General features: G+C 36.9%; 1 protein-coding gene across 2 annotated transcripts in view; it reads left to right on the forward strand.

Moving 5' to 3' along the window:
* LOC104145966 (adhesion G protein-coupled receptor A3) overlaps window positions 1–21,549 on the forward strand; it is a 281,143-nt gene that overhangs the window by 204,876 nt on the left and 54,718 nt on the right. For both annotated transcript variants that reach the window (XM_068949979.1, XM_068949980.1), the window contains exons 13-14: window positions 20,058–20,265; window positions 21,209–21,417. In XM_068949979.1, coding sequence (XP_068806080.1) covers window positions 20,058–20,265; window positions 21,209–21,417 — 417 coding nt within the window. The remainder of the gene's footprint in view (window positions 1–20,057; window positions 20,266–21,208; window positions 21,418–21,549) is intronic.

Genomic DNA, 21,549 nt, shown 5'->3' on the forward strand with positions numbered 1-21,549 from the left:
AAAACACTAAGTTTGGGCTGCCTTAATTGCTTCAGTCGGACAAATCTTAAAAATATCCTCTCTGATTGTCTCTACAACAGAAGATCTTATTTCCTCCATATGAGTGGAAGAACCAATTGAAATTTTATCCAAGGCCCCTTTATGTGTATATCTGAGAAAAGGTTAATTGGTTGGGATAAAATACACATTTTTGGTTTACTGTTTTCATTGATTCGATCCCACAAATTGGCCAGCCATCAAACTTCCTTCAAAATCTACATTTTTGGATTATTGCCATTACCTTGCTTCAGGTGATAATATATTTCAATACTAGATTAAAATGAAACCAAACAAATATATCCCTTAAAACAAGCTAGTATTGTATTAGTTACCTGAATATATAAGGCACAGGTTTTGACTCAAAACGCCATTACAGTAAAATTATTCTCACTAGCAGACCAGACCAGCTGTGCCTCTGGGATCCATGCAGTGCTGGTTTCCTCTTTCTCCCTATGTCTTTCTCCTACTGGCTTTTTCAAAAGGCTTTAATTGCTTGATTTCGTTGAGATCTATTTCAGCGGATTTAGTAGCAGAAGTTACCATCTAGCTGTTGAAGCTTTCCATATCTCCAGCTCTCAGCTTAGGCTTGTTGACTCCATTTGGTTTGGAAAGGCCGTTCAATTCCAGTTTAGATAGTTGCCCTGGAAGGAGAGAGCGGATAAGGTTACCTATGCCGTAATGATGAGCCTATGGAAGTTCCAGTTGTCATATGCAGAGGAGGTTTGGTGCTTTGGGAGTGACACAAAGAAACGATTGGTGAGAGATGGGCTTAGCCAGGAGCTCCGCAGTGAGATGAGAATAAGAAATGATGTCTCTATAATAGGCTGAAATGATTGTGGGGACTCCAGAGTTATCAACAGTTTTAGAAAGGTGGAGAAAGGAAAGCAAGCTATGGGGAAGGGAAGAGCAAGACCTCTGCGTTAGCTGGTTTTGAGGTTTAGGAGAGGAGATTTCCGTTACTCCAAAGAGGAAGAAAGAAGAAGAGGAGAGAACAGAGTAATAGAAGGGAAGAAAAAAAATGTTTAGTGTGCATGGTTTAAGCCCACCTGAGGTCACAGTGCAATGCAATAGGAGCAGATCTGTGGAGCAAAACAGACAGTATTGAAAAGCCAGCATCAATATGATACGTATTTGAGGAGATTTGTTCCAGATCAGCTCTCATCTGATCCTATGGACTGAATAACCATCAGGGACATTATGTGACTCCATTTCATCCAAAAGGAGTCCACACTGTTTAGTGTGAGACTGCTTTGCCAGCACATTGCAATTGGGAGCTCATCAGGAAGTTTGTCTGAAAATTGACTTTCGGATTGGAATGTAATATGTCAAAAATCAAAATCTGAAAATCAAACCAGTGTTCCTAATCCGAACTAAAATGCTAATGCAGACACAGCCATAAGTCTGCCATAGTGATGGAGCATGGACTTGGCAAGCTTACTCAAAGATTTTGATGAGTCTTATTTCAGTTAAATGCCATGGTGAGACAGTTTTTTTTTTTTTTGTTATCTGAAAGGCCTCTCCCCTAACTTCAGAATAAATAACCATCTTAAATTTTTTTTTTTACTGGCATTGTCAATATTTTTTTGAAATGGAACAAGAAAACAGCTATTAATTGTTAGCAATGTTACTCTTTAACCCCATTAAGGCGTTTTGACACAAGAGTATAGACTCAGCCCCGGGGCAAAATGATGCACATCTGCCTATATTGTCATCTTGATTTATTTTTAATTTGTGTTTTATTTTATGATATTACATTGCAGCTTAATCTAGGAGTTAATGGATTGTTACGGATCTGTTAAATTCCAGTAAAAATCATATTTGTTTTTGTACTGTCAGTAACCTTTGCCTCTGCAGCCTTTTGGCTAGCAAAAAAATTGTTTCTGTCTGGGTTTGTAGATTTGGAGCCCCAGGTTATTCCTTATTCCTTATTTTCTTTTCTGCCTTGAATTCTTCAATTTTTACTTTTGAGCATTACACACATCCGTTTTTGGAGATCTAAGTGCTTTATAGAAATCCATTTATTTTTCTTTCTTGCATGTAGTGTTGTTGTCAGTTCAGTTTAGTGTAACCTTAAAGATGGGTTTGATTTCAGTTTGTGCTTGACTTCACATTGCCTGTCACTAATAACAAATGTATCCACAGTGATCCAGGCCTGGATGCTTTCCTGTGCTACTTCCTTCCTCAGTCTTTCTGGATTGCATTTATTTTTCTGTCTTTGTCCTCTGCTCAGCACTCCCAAGTAAATGAAATAATTTAAAACTGAAATCATTATCGCCACACTACAACTTTTGATTATGATGTATTTTCCTGAGGGTTAGGATTTGGTAACTCTTTATCACAGATTAAAACTGCTTATAAATAGTATCAGATTCCATATGACCCCTGAATTTTTTAATTCTTAATGTTTTACACTGATTTCTTCAGTTTTCTTTTCTGACATATTTTTAAGTTCTGTGACGCAACAAGTGCCAGAGAGACCATGCACCAAATGTGGAATATACAGTAATGCTTAGTTGTGACACTTGCTTCCAGAAAGATGAGTGAATCGAGGATCTATCATTAATGTGGAGACTTCAATATATAACATTACCAGTTTCTCTAGTAAATATAGACTCTTTAAGTTTTCTGTCCTTGAATTTTCTATATGCTTTCTCACATGAAAATCAGTTTTACTACTTTATTTTCTGCACTTAGGTCATGCATTACATTTTTGAGTAGCTTAATAATCATCTTTTTTTTTTTTAAACTGTTCCAGCATTTTCTTTCCCTTCTCTCCCCACACTCAATAGACACATGCACAGTAGATATTTGTGCTTTTAATGTTGTTCTGGAGGTTCCTGCTTTCCCTCTCCTTGCAACAGCACATGCTAATGTTCTGCAAGCAGAACTGGCCATGGTTGCCATTATGTACATTATGCAATGACAGTCAAAACTGTCCATTCTGTACTGAAAGCACGTTTGGTGAGCAAAAGGATCTTAAAACTGCCATGTGGCTGCTTCATACAGATGACCAGACATGTATCTTCATGATGTTTCACTAAACATTGTAAATGTGATATACTCCTGTTCCCTATCTCCTGTATACCTCAGCTGTTTCAAGAGCAACTTGGGCCTCCGCTTTGCATGTAAATTGTTATTTAAGAAGACCTAAGTTTAATGGAAGTTTAATGGAAATTTAATGGAAAAAAATGTATTTTATAATTCCTCAGTCCAGAAATTTTATTGCATGTTTTAGATTATTTTCCCAAATGAAAATGGAGAATTGCTGGCTGATGCTTTCAGGTGAACATGAACTGCAGTTTCTTTGCCAGTAAGAATCTGTACAATGAGTATAGACTGATGATGTTAGTGATACTTCAAAGTAATCAACAGCATCATTCAAATGTAAATTAAAAAACAATTAGATAGGTATTTTAATACATTTTTCCTCACAAATTATTCTGTGAATATTATACCTGCTCTTCCCCATATGCAATGGACAAGACATCATGTGCTTCTTCACCTTAGCAGCACAATTTAAAGGCTCTACAAGAGAAAACATGTAAAATCTATCTAAAGGAGGCTTTTTCTTCCATCACTTGCTCAATTGAGTCAGTTTTCCAAACTGGCAACTGACTAGAAATTTTTAAATGTTACCTGTGATAAAACACCAGAAATTCTCCTTTAATTTCTGACAAAAGTCACCGCAGCTCTCTTAAGAAGTACCACTCATACTTGAAATTAATGTATTGAGCTAAAGTAATACTATGAAACTGAAAATATTTATTTGCTCTTAAACCAGGTTTTTACCTTAGGGTAATACTGAATTTGTTGACTTAAATCATTGTAAGAAATGGTCTGCACAAATTCAAACTGATGCTGTATGTAGGAGACAGCTGGTTGTCATGGTAACTGTAGTGCAGTTTTTAATTCCACTTGGTGAGTAATGCTAACACAATGATGCTGAATAGACCATGGCTTAGCAAGTACAAGTATCTTGCATTTTCCATGTTAAGGTTACAAAGCAAATAATGCTGTTGTTCAGACATGCAGACTGCATCATTTTTCACTTATTGCTTCTGAGCACAGTGATTAAAAAAACCTTACAAAGATAGAGGGTATCAGAATTATTTGTAAAATGTGTGTTGGGTAAGTCCCTCAAAGAGCCCTAACAAGGTAAAAAATGAAGAGATAGACTCAAAGATATTTGTAACTAATTGGTGCTGTTTTGTTTTGAATATAGTTGCCAATGTGTTTTTCACGTAGATCTGTTGAAGAAATGTGAGAATATCAACAATTTGAATGATGGAAGAGCACAAACTGTCTAGTCAATTTTTATTTTTGTTTTTATGCCTGGAAGAGAATAAGACATTAAGTTATTTCATTTCGCTAAAGTTAAGACATTTACTTAATGCTGTTTTCAAGAGAAGTCATTTGCTTTTCAGATAACATGTCCTGTATGAAAGAAACAAAACACAATATGTCTAGGTGTACTTGGGGAAGTAGGATTCATCAGTTAGTTTGCTAAATTAGTCTCTTCTTATTTTATCTAGGCCTTAATATTTCTTCTTGCAAATATTTCTTCCTTATGTTAGCTGTGGAGTCCTGCAGACCCAGAGAAAAATGGGAGTCCAGTTGTTAGTAGAATCTGTGCCCTTGGCAGTAGTGTTTTCATATCATTGTAGATCTATAGAGCTTCCGGGACCCAGAGTTACTGATGAGAAAAAATCTAAGGTCTCTCTAGTTGCCGAGACAGAGAGTTTGGGACTCAGCCAGATGTTCTCAAATACATTGTCTTTCGTCTAATAATGTTAGTTATTAATTTTATACATGGTGTTGGTCCTTCAGCTGGCATGAGAGACCCAATTTTTTTCCGTATTGATTTTCTTTCCTTTTCCCTCCTTGAGCACGTTTCTTTCAGCACCTGGCTCTTAACTAATTGATTTATCCACTCAGGTGCTCGTACCAGCATCTGGTGGTAGTAGTAGGAGGAGTTCCGAAATGCATGGGTAGGATTCAGCAAAGTACACATATCCTGATTAATGCTGGAAGTAAAATTAGTAAAAGAGTATTGCTGTTACTTAAAATAAAGGCATATCAGTTTAATAGAACACTGGAAGTGATTCAGCAAGAACAATAACACACTTGGAAAGAAATATCAGTCAGATTGAGCAGTGGAAGCCCTTGAGAAAGTCTGAATTATACACACTGTTGGTGTGTCTGACTGATAAAATGAAGCCCTTTAGAGTAACGGTCTTTGGTACAAATTTGTGAACCTCTTAAATATACTGATGCCAGAAGAATTGACCTTTGCTGAAAAAGATTAGAAAATCAGTAGAGCAAGATGGGAAAACCAAAAATATTCAAGCTGTTGCAAATGGTTATATACAACAATGTGAAACAATTCTTTTTCTACTGCTTAAATTGCAAATTTGCTGCTTATATATAACGAATTTACAAGATTTTCTAAATGAGCACGACAAGGCATATAGACCCTTATTTTTAATGAACATGTTTCTTTTGCTTTTTTCAGGATACAGGCCCTGCAGCACTAATACTGGAAAACTTGTATTAATTCATAAGCCACGTGCAAAACAGAAAGGCTATGCTTTCCCATCCACTCCTGTAGGAGTGCTCACTGAAAGCAGTTTTGCGTTTGGAAGAATTAAGATTATTGTTATTCCCTTCTGTTTGACCTAAGAAATGGGAGGAGAAGACTGTGGTGTAAGTTCTTAGTTCTCAGTCTTCATTTATTACTTACTTACATTTATTACTATTTCTATTATTCATTTATTATTTATTTATTTCATCCCGTCTAACTTCAAGTACTCAGCTAGGTGCCCATGGAATGTGCATTCTCCGCAGTCAGTGAGAGGGATGAGGGGATGCTCCTCCAGGGGTTAGGTCAGACCTTAGTGGGGTCCATGCACTGTATAGGAAGCCTCAAGTGACCTGGTTTCTTTGGCATCTCAGCTCAAAGGTGCTCCCTTGAGCAGGAGGAGTAGAGTGCTGAGAAATATCACACCATCCTCACCCAATTTAAACTGTGAGTTTTCATGTAGTGATTACATGGCAAAAATTGATAATATATGTTGCTCTTTTCAAATCTGACTCAGGAGAACGTCATCACTGTTTTATAGCAGCTGAGCTACAAAACTTGAATTGTTTGGGTAAAGGATTAAGATTTTGCTTCAGTTAGCTTTTAGAAGTGAAATAGCTTACCTTGAGTACGTCAACTGATTTTTTTTTTTTGCAATAACAAAGCAAAACTTGTACGCATGCCTAGACAGTTTCTTAGCATCTATGTAACTTTAAGAAATAAGACTTGGATTTCTTCTAACTTTCTTCAGCTGACAGGGCTATATGATGTGATGACTAGATTAGTAGAGACTTGATCTGAAGGAAGCAACGCTCAGACCTCAAGTGCTTCTATTTTGATTGTTACTGGACTTTACTGTGGATAATACTAGCAAATATTTTTGGTATTCACGTGACTCTGTGACAAATCCCTTAGAAAAAAACTTGGTAGAATGATTCAAGGTAGACTGCCCATCAATGCTTGTTAAAACAGATGCTGTCTGTCCAGATAAACTAATAGTCTCTGATGAGACGAGTGAGAGTCCATGTGACTCATCTGGAGGTATAAGTGTTCTGTTTGGCTCTGAATGTTTTTTGGCTCAAGCAGGGGATTGACACAACAGTTTTTCATTTGAAGCATACAAACAACGTACTTATGTGTGCTTCCAGGAATATTTAAACCTTCCTCATAACTCTTGTTGCTGGTGAAAACATATCTGCCAAGATCTTACTTTGAAGAACAATGACGTTGTTTCTTTTAAAAAAAAAAGAACCAGACATTCTGTTCCTCAGACAATATTAATTTTATATATATTGCCCAAAAATGTAATAGGATGATGACTTGGAAAAGGGTACTAGTCTTATGCATTGACACATTTCTTTCCAGGTGAACTCCTTTTCTTCCGTTTCTTTTCCATCTAGTTTTCAGGAAAGTAAGACAGAAACAAAGGCTCACATCACTGTTAGGGCACGGAGTTGGGCCCTCTAATGCTGTTAATTGGGTCATGTGAATGTAGCCTCAGATAAATCCCTTTACTTTAATATCCATGCTCTCTCATTTCACACGCAAACGTAAGTACCAAATCTATGTTTGGTTTTACTCTATCCAGGTGTTTAATGTGACCAGAATTGAACTCTGGTGAAAAGGGTGAAACTTTGACACCATGGTTTCATTTTCGTTCTGTGGTCACTGTCGTATCTTCTATGGCCATGCTAGGTACATGGGAGGACTTGCGTGAGACTTAAAGAGCAGAAGACAGGATTTGGCATTGGAACTCTGGAGCACAGTAGCTACTAACAGTAGCAATAGCAGTAATGGGGTCTATTTCTTATCCTTCATGCTCAACATCTCAGTTATAAGAATTCTCTTAAAATGTCACTGGTCGTCACTGAAATACATCCACTTTACCACCAGGTAACTCAAGGTCTAGAGACTCAAGTACTTTCATCCAAATGTAAAGACACTTCTGTGACTCAGAACCACCTCTCTCGCCAAAGTGACTACACTCACTTTTTTACATTTCATCTTATGACATATGCTTTCTAACTGCACTGTAGAAGCTATTAAATCAGCTGAGTGATTGAAATTCAGAAGGCAGATTATTCTCGCAGCAAGGTGGAAACTAAAATATATCATTTTTTTAAAAGGGAAAACTGAGTTTGGGAACAGGAGGAGAGAAGAAATTATATTTGCCCCTCTTGAGGAAGCATATTCTCACTACTGTTGTGAGGATAGTAAAGTTTTATTTTGGAATAGAGCAAAGGAAAGTGTGATTGTGCATACGTGGACTGAATTAAAGGCGATGTTACCACTTTTCTTTTTCAAATAATTAACTCTTTTTAGCAAAGAAAGGGAATGTAGTGATCCCATGTCCTCCTCTAGAAATGTATGCCGTGCTCAGGTTACGGATTGCAGATGTAATACCGCGTCTGAATTGTTTAATGGCTATAGGCATAAGAGATCATTCATTAGGATAATATGCAGATCAGTCAAAATCTGCAGAATATTGAGGTGTTTCATGGTGTGGAACTTTTAAATTCACTAAAATGATTGCTAAAAAATTGCTAAAATGATTTTCAGCAGCTTCAGCTTTCCTTCCTTATCAAACAGGGGAATGTTTCAGTAGTTATCAAGCAGCAGTGTCGGCATCTTATTGCAGTCATCTTTATAAAAAAGCAACACTGAAAAACCATTTAACACTTGAATTTCTGTGTGTTATATGCACTATAGATGCTCACTTTGCCTCTGACAATTCCATTAAAATAGTATATTAAAAATTTATTTTTTTTAACATTACATTCTCACTTATGTTCCCAAATTAACTTTATATTTATCTAGTTTAACTAAGTGTGAATGCCACACCAGAGAAATTTGAAATCCTATCCTCTATTATGCTTAAATAGTTGCAACATTTGGTCCTTTTGACTTACTGTATCACCCAATGGCTGCATTTATGTATACTCACATTCAATAAAGAGATATATCCAAATTATCTAAAACTTCAATAAAGTCATAAAATCCATAATTGCATGTACTGAACTCCATTAAAATGCATATGAATTTCACTTAGTACAGACTTGTTTTCTTACACGGAGGAGCCACCTAGTATCCCTTCTCCTTTTGATCAAAATGTGTTTCTACAACTTTAGAAAAAATCTTTGTGAACACCTTATGTCTGAGTAGTGTGAAATAGTAAGATACCTATTACTGTTCCTAACGTGTGATAATCATTAAGCTATGAACCATGCAGAAAGTGAAACTGTTATGAGTCTTAACACTGTCCATCTAGTTCTAAAAGGAAATTAAAAGTGGTCATGTGCAAAAAAAAAATCTGTCAATATACTGGAGCTAAAATTCACATGACTCCTTCAAAACTGATAATATTTATGCATAATTGAGTTACAAAAGGCATATGATTAGTTAGATACTCTGCCTAACTATGATGCCTACCTAAGATCCATGGTGATAGCTTTGTAATCATGTAGCTGTATGTTCTACCTACAGAGCTCACCAGATTATTTATTTGGAGTTTATATTAAAAAGTTCCAACAATTTAGCATATGCCCGTCCCATTCTCTAAGTATATCTGCAGTGATTAAAATCATGGTCTCATCAATGAATTAATAAAATCTAATTTGCTCATCATCTTTCCATCTTCCATTAAATATGTCTAAAGATGAACTAAGCTTCTAAATGAAAAGGAAAAATTTTCCTTCATTGCAGGCGGCTTGGAGGAAAGTGTAATATTTCTAGAGGCAAACACGTCCCTGAAGGGCCCAGTGAACATAACTCCTGAGAGGGTGGGAATTCCTCTAGAACCCATTGCTAGAAGCTAGCCTGTATAAAAATGAAGCTGCAGCAAGAGTGTCTCTGTAGGTCCAGAAGAAAACAATGAAAAGTGTGATTTTTGGGGTACATCCCAAATCCTTTAAGACTCGAAGAGTCTGCCCCCCCCCCACAGAAAAACCTTTAAATTCTAATTGAAAACTTATAAGGCACCCCTAACAGCTCCTGCGGTTCTAAGAAAACCAATTTTATGCATTTTCTGCATAGCCTGCCACATTATTACAAACCTAATGCAATCTTGCTTGCAGTAAGGAACCTTGAACTGAAGCATTCCTTCAAGGCTGTTTGAAATGCTAAATAAAGTTCCTTAAAATTAAAATTGTATCTAAATTAGTAATTAACCTAATAATGAAACTGTGTGGTATTTGCTATATACAATTCAACTGATATAATGTTGCTCCCATAATATCAAATTTTGTTGTGCTTTATTGACTTTTATTGTCAATACCTGGCTGAAAGATACATTTCTGGAACAGATGAAAACTTAGGGAAAACTTGGGAGTTTCAGAATGACATAACTGCTGTAGGATTTTGAAACAAGCAAAAAGTATGATATTAACTTTAAATTATCTGCAGTAAATCAGTTACAAACGTCAATCTTAAAAATACTAGTTCTTGCACTCTATCTATTGGAGCAATGACGTTTGAGGCTTTCTGCAGATTCAGTATGTCTTTTGAGGCTTTTGCAGAATGATTTGTTTCAATTTATTCTCAAGTTGCTTCAAATGCTTTCTTTGCCTTCACCACGGTATCAGAGTCAAGTATTATGGCCCTACCTCTAGGTGTAGCATTAGTGTATGGGAGATTGCTGGCAGATCCAACAGTGTAAACAAAGGATTTTGTCTTCTGTTCACAGCCATAGGATTGTCCATCGGTGCTACCACGATACCTTAATCTTATATCCTACTTCAGGTGGGGTAGGGCTGAGACACTTGCTAGAGAGTGATAGGGTAGTAATCTATATGATTTTATATCAGGAATGTTCATGTGAACATGGGTCAGTAGTTAACTGTCATCTGCGTCAGATATTGTGATCTTGACCATTACACAGTATAGGAGGTTGAGCTTACATTAAGTACCTTAAGTGCTGAAGATCTCGTCAGTTGTAAAGATGCTTAGTAGGAAGATAAATAATAGAAATATGGCTACATCTTCATGTATCTCTTTACTATTCCATGTGAGAACTGTATTTAATTGTTCTCTATTATGAATTTATGCTGTCATTTCAAAAGTGGGTGCCTACATTAAATAAGTGGCTCAATTTTCAGTGGTTTGCTGAGTGTCTGCAGCTCTTGCATCTGTGCAGAATGTTTCCAGTTTCTCTGAAAATGATAATCCCAATTCCATGCTTAGTGTTGTTTTATTGCAGCTGTGGGTCACTGGAACATAACTTCTTTTTTTCCTTTCTGCTGACATTTTTATTAATGTAAAACAGTAACATTTTTACTAGTGTCTGATGATGTAAGTAGAAGCAGGAAGTTCAGTAATTCCTTCTTAAGGGACTCTCATGAGTTCTCAAATGGAATTTTAGATATTTATTGAAAAACAGAAAACTAAATCCAAACTTTTCTAAAACAACTTTAGTTTTGCTTCAGTCAAAACATCAAGAATACAGAATTGGAGGGAACTGCCTGTCCGAAGGAATAGGAATTTAGTCTGAAAAGCCTAGCACGTTCACTCCATATCACTCATATCGCAAGCCTCAAAACACTTACGAACACCTTTTGGCCAGCTTCAGATACTCTGTACGAATGACTAAAAAGACTCGGAAACAATAACATGCCACAGAAACAGATCAGGAAAGAGCAGGGACAATAACTGTATTAGAGGAAAGTTCCTGTACAGTAGAAAGATTAACAACCCACACCAAAAGAGAGTGCAAAAAATTTCAGTGATCCCTGCTGGTGTAAAATGAAAGTAACATGTTCCAATATATTAAAAAAAAAATTGGACTGTGAACTTTTTCAGTTTTAAGCCTTTTATAAAGAATTTATGTTTTGTCTTAAATTTCATTAAAAATAAGTAAAAAACAAAAAAGCAGAGGCATTTGCCTGTCTTGGGCTCAGTCCTTCACTGTCCCTGGCTACACAGCTTCCAGTTTGGAATCAGCATCCATCCAGATGGCTCAGAATGCGGGAAGATTTTGCTGAGGCATGCCCTGAGTATGTCTTTGGGACATATATCAAAAAGAAGTGCTGAAATGGGTCATTCGTTACTTGTGTATTGTCATATGTTAGGAACATTTCTAAAAATATGAGAGACACCTAATTTGTTTTTGTCATTACATTGTTGCTGTATAATAAACTTGCTGCTGTTGTGTATAATAAACAGCTCCTTGATTTAAAAGCAATCCTTTAAAACAAATTAAACAATTGTGATTAAAATAATCCTTTGAAAAATATTTCATGTAAATAGGACAGAAACCTCTTCCTACTTTTAAGTCTGCATTTTTGCTCTTGACCAGTGTATACCCATTTGTGCTTGGGCTCCTGCTGGCTATTTCTTCACATGACTCTTCCTCCATAGACTCTATTCCTGTGGTATTTTTAAAGACGGCAGTCACAGCTTTTTCTTTCATTTTGCTAAGGCTAACAAAGCTGAACTCTTCTCATCTGTGCTTGTGAAACAGGATGTCCATTCTGATAAATAGGTGACCTTATTAACCATCTTTTGCACCCAGTCCATTTTGAATTTATATTTCCTGAGCCTGTGTGATCAGAATTGCGTAGTGTATTGCTGATTAGACCTTTAAAATCACAGTATTTCCCTGTCTAACAGAAATGCTTTGCCTGATATGTTCTGGACTATATTTGTCCTTTTTATTGTTAAATCACAGTGTCTCAGAGTCCTCCTACGATCAACCCATGCATTCAGGTCCTTTTCTTTGTCTGTTTCCAACAGATATCACCAGCTAGCTCGTAACAGAATTTCTCATTATAAGTCTGTAAAGCATATGATTTTGAATGGTGTGTCTGAACATTGGGTGACATTCCTCTTTGTTTCAAGGTCATCAAATGAAACATTGCAAGTCCCCAAACTGATTTTCATGCAAACCTCTGGTATACTCCAGCCTAAATCTTCCCTGTTCAAAATAAATCACTGTATTCTAAATTGTAGTTAGTTGTTTATTCACCTGACACTATTTCTGCTAATTGTCAATGTCTCTACTTAACTAACAGTTTTCCACATAGGATCACATATTTTACTGAAGCCCAAAGAAATTAGGTCAGCTGCATTTATTTCCTTGTCTAGAAAAACAGTTATTAAAGAGTCCTGTGATGCAGGTCTGGCATATTTACCTTTGGTAAACCTACCCTCCCTCCTTCTGTGTTATCTTTTGTTCAGTTTTTTTTCTCTTTCTTTTTTTTCCCTCGTGATAGCAGATTAACAGGTCAGTTGTTGCTTGAACAATTCTAAGCATCTTCCTTTCCTTATATAAAAGTATTACATTTTCTGACCATATTTCCATGGATGCATTAATAATGCAGTCCCAACTGTAATGAGTTGGACCTGTGATTTGGAGGAATAATGCATGAATGCCTATACGGCTTCAGTGCACCAAACTGAAATGCAGAAACAATGATGTAATGGTCTGTGGAAGTGCCTCAAGGATACCTCAGTTTCACGCAGTCTGCCAGTCAACTCTCTCAGTCTCCTAAAGGCAGCCTGCCTTTGGGCACAGACTCACACAAATCTGAGGATGTGGCAGGAGCAGCTATGAGTGATGTTTTGAATTGCGCAGTGAAGTTTTTCGTTCGTGCTTGGGTCTATACCATTATCTGCATGGCAAACTTGGCTCAGCCCTTCACCCTATTTGCAGATCATTCTACAGAGAACTCATTGATCTACGACCAGTTTGATAGTTTCCTTAAGAAGGCATTTTAACTGTCCTGTGATTTCATGCATCAGTTCTGAATTTTTCTTTGGAATGTGTAGTAATTTTTATAGCCTTCTTCCTATTATTAATCCTAATATTGTCTCCATCAACATCTTCACTGAAGTTAAATACAAAATGTATTAGCTGAATTTTTATTTGTTTGTTTTATCTCTACCTGAACCTTCCTATGTAGCAGCTCTACTTCTTTTCTTTTCCTTTTTATATAAAAGCCCGAAGAACTTACTGCTGTATGTCTAACATATCAGCAATCACTGTATCCGTCCATTTCCTGATACCAAAAAAAGTATTTTGCTTCATTTATCAGTGGTTTTCTTCTTTTCATCAGCTTTCTGATTATACTCAATATCCTTTCTGAGCTAGTTCTCCCTCTTACTTGATCTTGTTAGTCCAATTAACTTTGTTAATTAATCCCCTGAGTTTATTCAGTTTTCAGTTTGAAATAAAAATTCCTAATGTAGAGACTAGTTTTATTTTTGCATTGAATAGAAATGGGGTAATGGGTAATCAGGTTTTCCAAGATTATTTGATATGACCAGCTTTTCTAAACTTTCCACTGTATTTGGTAAATCTAAGCAAAGCATGACTTCTAAATGATTCTAGAATAGCTAGATAACTTTCTAGTTAACTTCTAGATAACTTTCTCAATAATTAGTGAGAACTTTAAACACACATTAGCATAGTTGTGCACCTTTTCAGACAATTGTATGTATTTCTTGTTGCTGCCATATTTTCACTATGCGTTACAGTAGCATTTATTCCTGGCCAGGATAAGATATCGTGAACTCTGTGCTTAGGTTTCCAGATATTGAGATGGATATGGAGTGCATTCATATTTTTCATGCCTGCTTTGCACCGTTACTACATAATGACTTTTTCACATAATAATCCTAACATACGCAGCAATTCCATCTCTATAGCTTCATGAGTTTATGTTGCATTTTTGGTGTTACCTCATCATTTGTCTCTAGGTATCTATATAAAATTTGCTTTCTTCTTGCCGGTTGTCCTTGAGCCTTTCCAGACTTGTGTTTAAACAACATTTTAAATGGGGTAGTTTAACTGCGACAAATTGGGAACAAATTTAAGTAGATAAGTTAATATGGCTGGGAATCTCCATATGCTTCCCTTACTTTGTATCCTCTCATTTAAAAAAAAGCAGTCTGACCTTTTCTTATGACCTGTAAACTGCTTTGTCACTGAGTACATGTCTTATGTAACTATATTTCTTAAAAATGACATTGTTTCTATTCCTTTTATAGATTCTTTCACTGGCTTTCTCCCAGACATTCTAAATTTTTGTTTTGTTTTTTTGATACTTTTTGTTCCAGAAGACGAGATCAGGACTTAGAGCTAACCTAAGGCCTCACTGGACTGGGCTAAATGCCTCTCCATATCACACATGTCACGTGCTGAGAGCATGCCAAAGGAATGCTATTTAAAATTCTTCCAGGAAAGACAGCTAAAAAGGCAGTTGTACACTTTTTTTTAGTTTCACCACCAAACCTTTAACATGAGTTCCAGGCTGACCTCTACAGTTGCTTCTGAGGAGAAGCTGTCTTGTTTGAGGGCCTTGTTAACACCTATTGCGTGTGTATAAATGGTTTATTGCTTGCTTTTATGATTATGACCACACTTAACTCAGCCAGTATTCATTCAGTAGTAGTGGTTATTATTAGCAGAGTTTAGTTTCTACTTTTTCTTTACTGGTGCTGTATCTTTCTGTAGCATGTGCCTTTTTTGGCAACGCTCTTGGATCTATAACAATGTAATATATAATGTCTTTAATGCATTTGAATCTGTTAAACACCTCATCGGATTCTTTAAAATTTGGAAGGAGTGAAGCTGCTTTTTCCAATTCTCGACCAGGTGTTCAGGTGATTTCATTTACTCTTTTTTCTTTCCCCTCCATTTTTCTTCTAAACTCATGTTAAGGTAGTTTTTTAAGTTGCAGACATTACTTATTGGAAAAAAAAAAAAGTCACTGGCAGCTGTTCGGAGGACTTAAATGTCTTAGAATTTTTTTGAATCAAAATTTATGCTTTTCTATCTCAAGCAGAAATACTGTCCTTGAACTCAGAACCAGTCTAATATTAAAACAGAAGCAAGAAAGCACTACTGAAATAATTTGATTTATGTCATTCCAAACTGTTACCGAGTATCTTCCTGGAAAACAATTGCCTGATAATTCTCTCAATATTATGCTAAATTTTAGGCAAGTAGAAGAGGACAATCAGGAAGCAATGCTGAAAATAGGAGGAGATCTCTTTAAAGCACTGTGAAACTAGAAGGGCCAACACACCACAAAGCCACCTAAGGCGAGAGGCTGTCTTTCCTGAACACTTAAAAGTTCCTTGTAAATGCTAGCATTGATTATAAGGAATGGACTGCAGACCAGAATAAAATTGCCTGGGGAAAAACTTCATTTTAAATCTTTCATTTTTCCCTTAAAACATTTTTAATAAGGGTCACACATGCATGAGCTGCAAAAATGTCAAGAGTCTGTAGCTCTCAATATCCTGAGGACCATTTCTTTTACAGAATGAGATTTTCTATTCAAATTTTAAACGTTGGGGATCTAGTCAGATTTATCTGTGCTCTCATAGTTCCTTTTCAGAAACACTGGAAACTGGCTTCTATTCCACAGATATTTTGAAAAATTTCACACACAAAAATTAGCTCTGAAAGGACAACAAGAAATGAATCTGTAGAAGTTCTTAAGGAACTAGAGTTTCCAATTTATGATTCAGTGTTCAGTATAACCTCTCATCTGGGTTTCTGGAAAGTTTCCAAGGTTGCAAGAAGTCTTAGGAGCCAGGAGTCCCAGGAGTCTTCTGGCGAACCCCCAGAGCTGTTTTATGGCTGGTAAGCCCTGTAACCCTCAGTACAGGTCCCTCAGCAAATTTTTGAATGTCCAGGCAGGTGATATGGGAGATAATAGGGAGGTTTTGAGATTTGCATCATTCGTATCATAATTATGGCCACAAGGATGGATCTGTGTGGATAGCTTCCATTTTAAAGAATTGGTATTTTCCAGCAGAAAAATATTCCTTAGGAAAATCTCCCATACATTCAGGATTTCCTTTTTTTATAACGAACACCTGTCCAATCCAGTTAATAGGACTAAAAGTGAAATGGAGTCATGAAGGGATTATCAACAAACTGTTTTGAAAAAGCTGATAGAACGTCTAAATCCTAACTAGTAAATTGCTGACACAAACTCTAAGCTTTTCATTGGCGAATGTGAGATGCTGGTGCTCCTGTCACTGCAGAGCTGCAGATCCCATGCAGGACACTAGCTATGGTTGTTTCTCTGGTCTTCTTTCTCCCCTCTTAGAGGTGGAGCAGCTTCCAGGAAAGCTGCTGCTAACATGCTGAGAAATGTCTGTCGTGTGACATGGTAGTAGTAGGGTGTCTGAATAAAATTTTGAAAAGGTATTTTACTGGGGAGTTTCAAACATCTAAACCACAACATCTAAACCATTCATTCAAAATTTAATGTCACTGTTGTTCATGATAATAATATTTAGTACCATATTGTTTTTCATCTCTAGATTCAGGAACACCTTACAGAGGAAAATAAATACTATTATTTTTATTTCACCAAATAAAAGGGAAACTGAGGCAAGGATAGTAAAGTGACTGCATCACTGCATGTAAGACTAGCAGGATCCAGGACTAAGCCTCCACTCAGGCTTCATCTGTCCCCTGCTGCAATGCCAGGGATTGCTTCATTGCTCAGATTCCTCTGCTGTGAATAATGACTAATGCTATTGAAAAAAAGGATTCTCACATCTCTTAGATGTAAAAATTATTCACAAATATTTATTCATATTTTTAAACAGCATTGTGAACGTGTGGGCACTTTCAATGTGTGCTTTTTTCATGAATATCGTAGCACATGAGTTTGTTGGCAGGCATGTTGCTGTAGCAGACAGTTTAATTTTGAAGAATATTTATATAAAGTAAATATTCGGTGTGCAGGGAGTATTTTCACTTTATATGTACACAAGGAGCAACCATGTCCCTTTGCCCTTCCCTCCCCCAGATCACCTGCACTCAAAAGGATTTCTTCTTGAAATATCAGATATACTTAGGGTAGCGTTCACAGTTAAACTGTAGCCCAGTAATTGGCTGTAGACATTCTTTAGCAAAGATTATTAAATGGTTAATTTTATGGATGTTAATATCCTTGGTAAATTTTATGGAAAAAAAACAGGAAAAAAACCCTCTCATGGGGTCTAATGAGGAAGTATTTTTCTATAAACGTGTCGTTCTGCCATGTGGTTAGCTTCACGTCGCATTGTTACGTGTGTGAGACGTGCTTAGCCAGTCCAAGGAGTGCAGCTAGTCCACACTAAATCCCTTTGTAGCCTGTATATATGCAGCTTTTCTTCACTGTGTTTGACTTTGCCCCATGAGAAGAAGCTGTAGCCTATAGATGAGACCTGGGGTACTGCAGCCACGTCCCTTTCTCTTATACTACGTGGTTAAGGGCCTCTGTGTGGGCAGAGACTGGGAGAAAGCAAGGAGGTGAGATGGGACGTCCCCGTGCTCTGCCCCAGCTGTGCGACCTGCCGGCGCCTGGTTCGAACGTGTCAGCTCTGCTCCCCAGATGTGGCAGCCCCTTCTCTCCCCTGCCCTGGTCTCAAAGCCAGGCTCCAGTTGTGGTAGTATCACTTTTTTTTTTTTTTTCGGTGGAATCAGGGACACCCAGTAGGGAAGAAATTTGAGAACTGCAATGAATTAGACAATTTCGCCTCATAGCAAAAGTGCTATAAACCTGTTGTGTTCCTCCGGCTTATTTAGGACTGCTTTTGTCAAGTCATGACATATTGTCGCTTATCCCAGTGCCTTTAGCTGTTGGTTTCATTATCATAAGCTTATTCAGATGCTTCTAGCTTTCTCTTTTTGTGTATAATAATTAATTTGTGTAATTTAATGTTGTTGCTGTTGTTTTTTCCAGCACAAAATAATAACAAAAATCCAATATAAACATAAAGTTGATTATGCTATAACGTGTCTTGCACTCCGGTACCTCTTCAGAGTAGTCCTCAATAGTGATTTGGAGTTTGACAAATTACACTGGTAAAAAATTTTATATCTACTTATTGATAACAATTTTACAGCTAAAATGGTATTAGCAGAGGTTCAGATTGCACAGCTACTTTGGCACGTCATAGAATGAAATATGTCTTTTTCGGAACTGTGAGGTAAAGCTATTTGTGACAGCTTTATAATCAGTGAATCTGGCAGTGGACTATCTAAAGACAAGTGCCTGATCATTAGCTTGATTATTTCCAATGGAAACCTTCATCGCCATTTTAAAATCTGATGTAAAAAAAAAAAGAAATCTACTGTTGCTATTTGCTGTTTTTTCCTGAGAATTTTCAGTAAGTGGCATCACCTAGATTGAATACATAAGAGAAAAAGGATTTTTTGGAATTGTTATTGTTAAAATCTCAACACCTTTTGAAAATATACATGGTAACCCAGGGAAAATTAGGCACCAGCCTCCATCTGCTTATTTAAGCATCCCAGTGACATCACAGACTACTCAAGCTTTTCTCCTGTTTCTTGTGATGTCACTGGATGTGTCTAATATTTTTGGCGAACTTTTAGTTTTCTCATCTCTTTTGTACCTTTTCTCTCTCACATGTGTATTTCTCCCAGCATATGGACATAAATTAATGATATGTTTGTTTACATGATGGAAAAGATTATTGTTTTTACCTCTCAAAGAGGTAGCGCACATACACTCTGAGTAAACTGTGTGATAATCTATGTAAATTATGTGCACAGGAGCTACACTTTGCCCTTGGGGATATGCAAATAAGACCATTTTACAGTTTGTTTGTTTTTAAATACATACACTTTTCACTTAAAGGCTCAGGACAGACTCTTTCCCTGTTTATTTTCCCATTCCTCATCATTTGTTTTTTCTTGTAAATATCTCAGTCTTTAATGCTTAGTTTGCTACTTTGGCAGGAAAAACAATTGCATGATGAGTAAAGTCCTCAGAACATAATGTTTGCTGTATTATATAGATGTGCTGTAAGGGAATTTTCTGCCTGTAAAAGGGTGTATAATGCACTCACAACTCAAAGCCATTATAGTGATCTGACAGTCTCCATTCATTTCCTCTTAGTGTTGTGTTATTTTCTTCTGCTACATTAGTACTCACGCTATTTTTAATCCTGCATTACCAAAACACATAGTTAACTGCTTTTCCGTATATAAAGCAGGAAAAATGTATTCATAACATGTGCTGTTTACAGTATTTGCAGTTCTGCACTGATGTAATTTTTGGTATTAATAGAATTATTTTAGTACTCTTTAAGTACCCTTTCGGAGAAATGTTTAAATGTAAGTTGTCTGATTCTGTTTTAAGTGAAGGAGAAAACCTGGTAGAGGTTGTCTCTTTAAATCAGATCTGCAGTGTTGATGGACCCTCTAGCAGGCACGGTAAGAACCATTCTCACCTCTGCAGCAGGGAGCTTGACCATACAGACTCCCACATTCAATCAAAACCTTTTCCCTTTTAATATGCACTGTACTATGCACTATTCCCATGGTTACAGCTCGTGCGTCTTTGGTTGCTTCCAAGCTCTTGGAAAAGGAAGGCAGCACACATTTCTTGTACAGGAGTTTAAAACATCATGAAAGCAACCCTGTTGTGATTTGCATTTTAAATGTTTCTTTTTTTTTCTCATTGTACAGAATGCTGTAGCAGTAGCTTCAGTTCATTTGCCACAGTCTGTCTTCTCTCAGTCTTCAGCCTGGCAATCTGTTGATAACTCCACTTGCAAGCTACAGTTTATTGTCTTTCGGAATGGAAAACTCTTTCCTAGCACAGGAAACTCATCAAATCTTGCAGACGATGGGAAACGTAGGACGGTTGCCACACCAGCTGTTTTTGCGAAAATAGGTGAGGTCTTGTTATGCGCTATTTCCTTTAATCTGAAAGCTATGGTATACTTGATTGTGTAGAGAATAGGGGAGTAGAGTATACGGTATGCTGAGAGGCTTGGAACAACGTCTCTCTTTAGCCCAAGTGCTTGGATTTATTTCTATCTGCATGATTTTATTCAAATTATTCTGCAAAGAAAGAAAAGCAATTGCTGTATGACTAGCATGCAAATGTGGGTTTACTATTTGTTGACAATGTTGTTACAGATGCTTGTTTCTCAAAGCAAGGTGCCATAAGAAGGAACCTTGCTATACTCTTTAGAATGAAAATTGCAATGATAACAACCTAGACACTGATGAAAATAAGATTGTTGAGGTGGGAGTAGTGCCCTGTTGCATGTATCAGTACTCACCGGTATACTTTCTGATATGATGGACCTAAAACAGGTGTTGTTAAAGGCTTTTGTCTAAATAGGATGGATCATATAGGCTAGTGAGTCATTATTTTGATCAATTATTCACCCAGGCAATTTTAATCCTTTTATTTGAATCTGAAGAGTGCTCACATTTCTAGTAACATTTTTAAAATGTTTAAATGTGACTTTCAAAGTGCAGAACTGTCTTAGCTATTAACCATACCATGAACCCGAACCCTTTTTGCGGTTGCATGAGCAGTAGTGTAACATTGGTGCTAATTTAAGAATCCAAAACAAAAAAAAAATCAGCTTTGTGAAGGAGGATTAGGTCACTTGGACACGTTATGAGACTGAAATGTGCATTCTAGTTTAAATAAACTATTGCAAACTTTTCTGAATGTGAACATTATCTTTGATTTTAACCATTAAGAGTATGTATCTATTGCTTTGTTTTCCACAGTTCAGTACGTTTGATTTCTTTACACAGCATGCATCAATAAAAGGTTTTCCACTCCATCTCTCTGATTCAGTTTGTTGCTTTTGCAGATGGGTGCAGTTTTGGAAACCTTACCAGCCCTCTGACTATAGGGTTGAGGCACCTTGCACGAGGTATAGACCCCATTGCAGCCTTCTGGGATTTTGACCTTCTAGATGGACATGGAGGCTGGTGGGGAGAAGGGTGCCACATAATTAGTTCTGCAGGCAATATTACCACCATTCAGAGTACACACTTCAGTAACTTTGCAGTGCTAATGGTAAGTATATGACTTAGCAAATATACCTCCCTCCCTTCCTCCCTCCCTCCCTCTCCCTCCCTCTCCCTCTCTTTCTTTCTCTCTCTCTCACTCTCTCCCTCCCTCTCCCTCCCTCTCCCTTTTTCCAAACAT

The sequence above is a fragment of the Struthio camelus genome, chromosome 7, assembly GCF_040807025.1.
Source record: "Struthio camelus isolate bStrCam1 chromosome 7, bStrCam1.hap1, whole genome shotgun sequence".
In the NCBI taxonomy this organism is placed as follows: domain Eukaryota; kingdom Metazoa; phylum Chordata; class Aves; order Struthioniformes; family Struthionidae; genus Struthio; species Struthio camelus.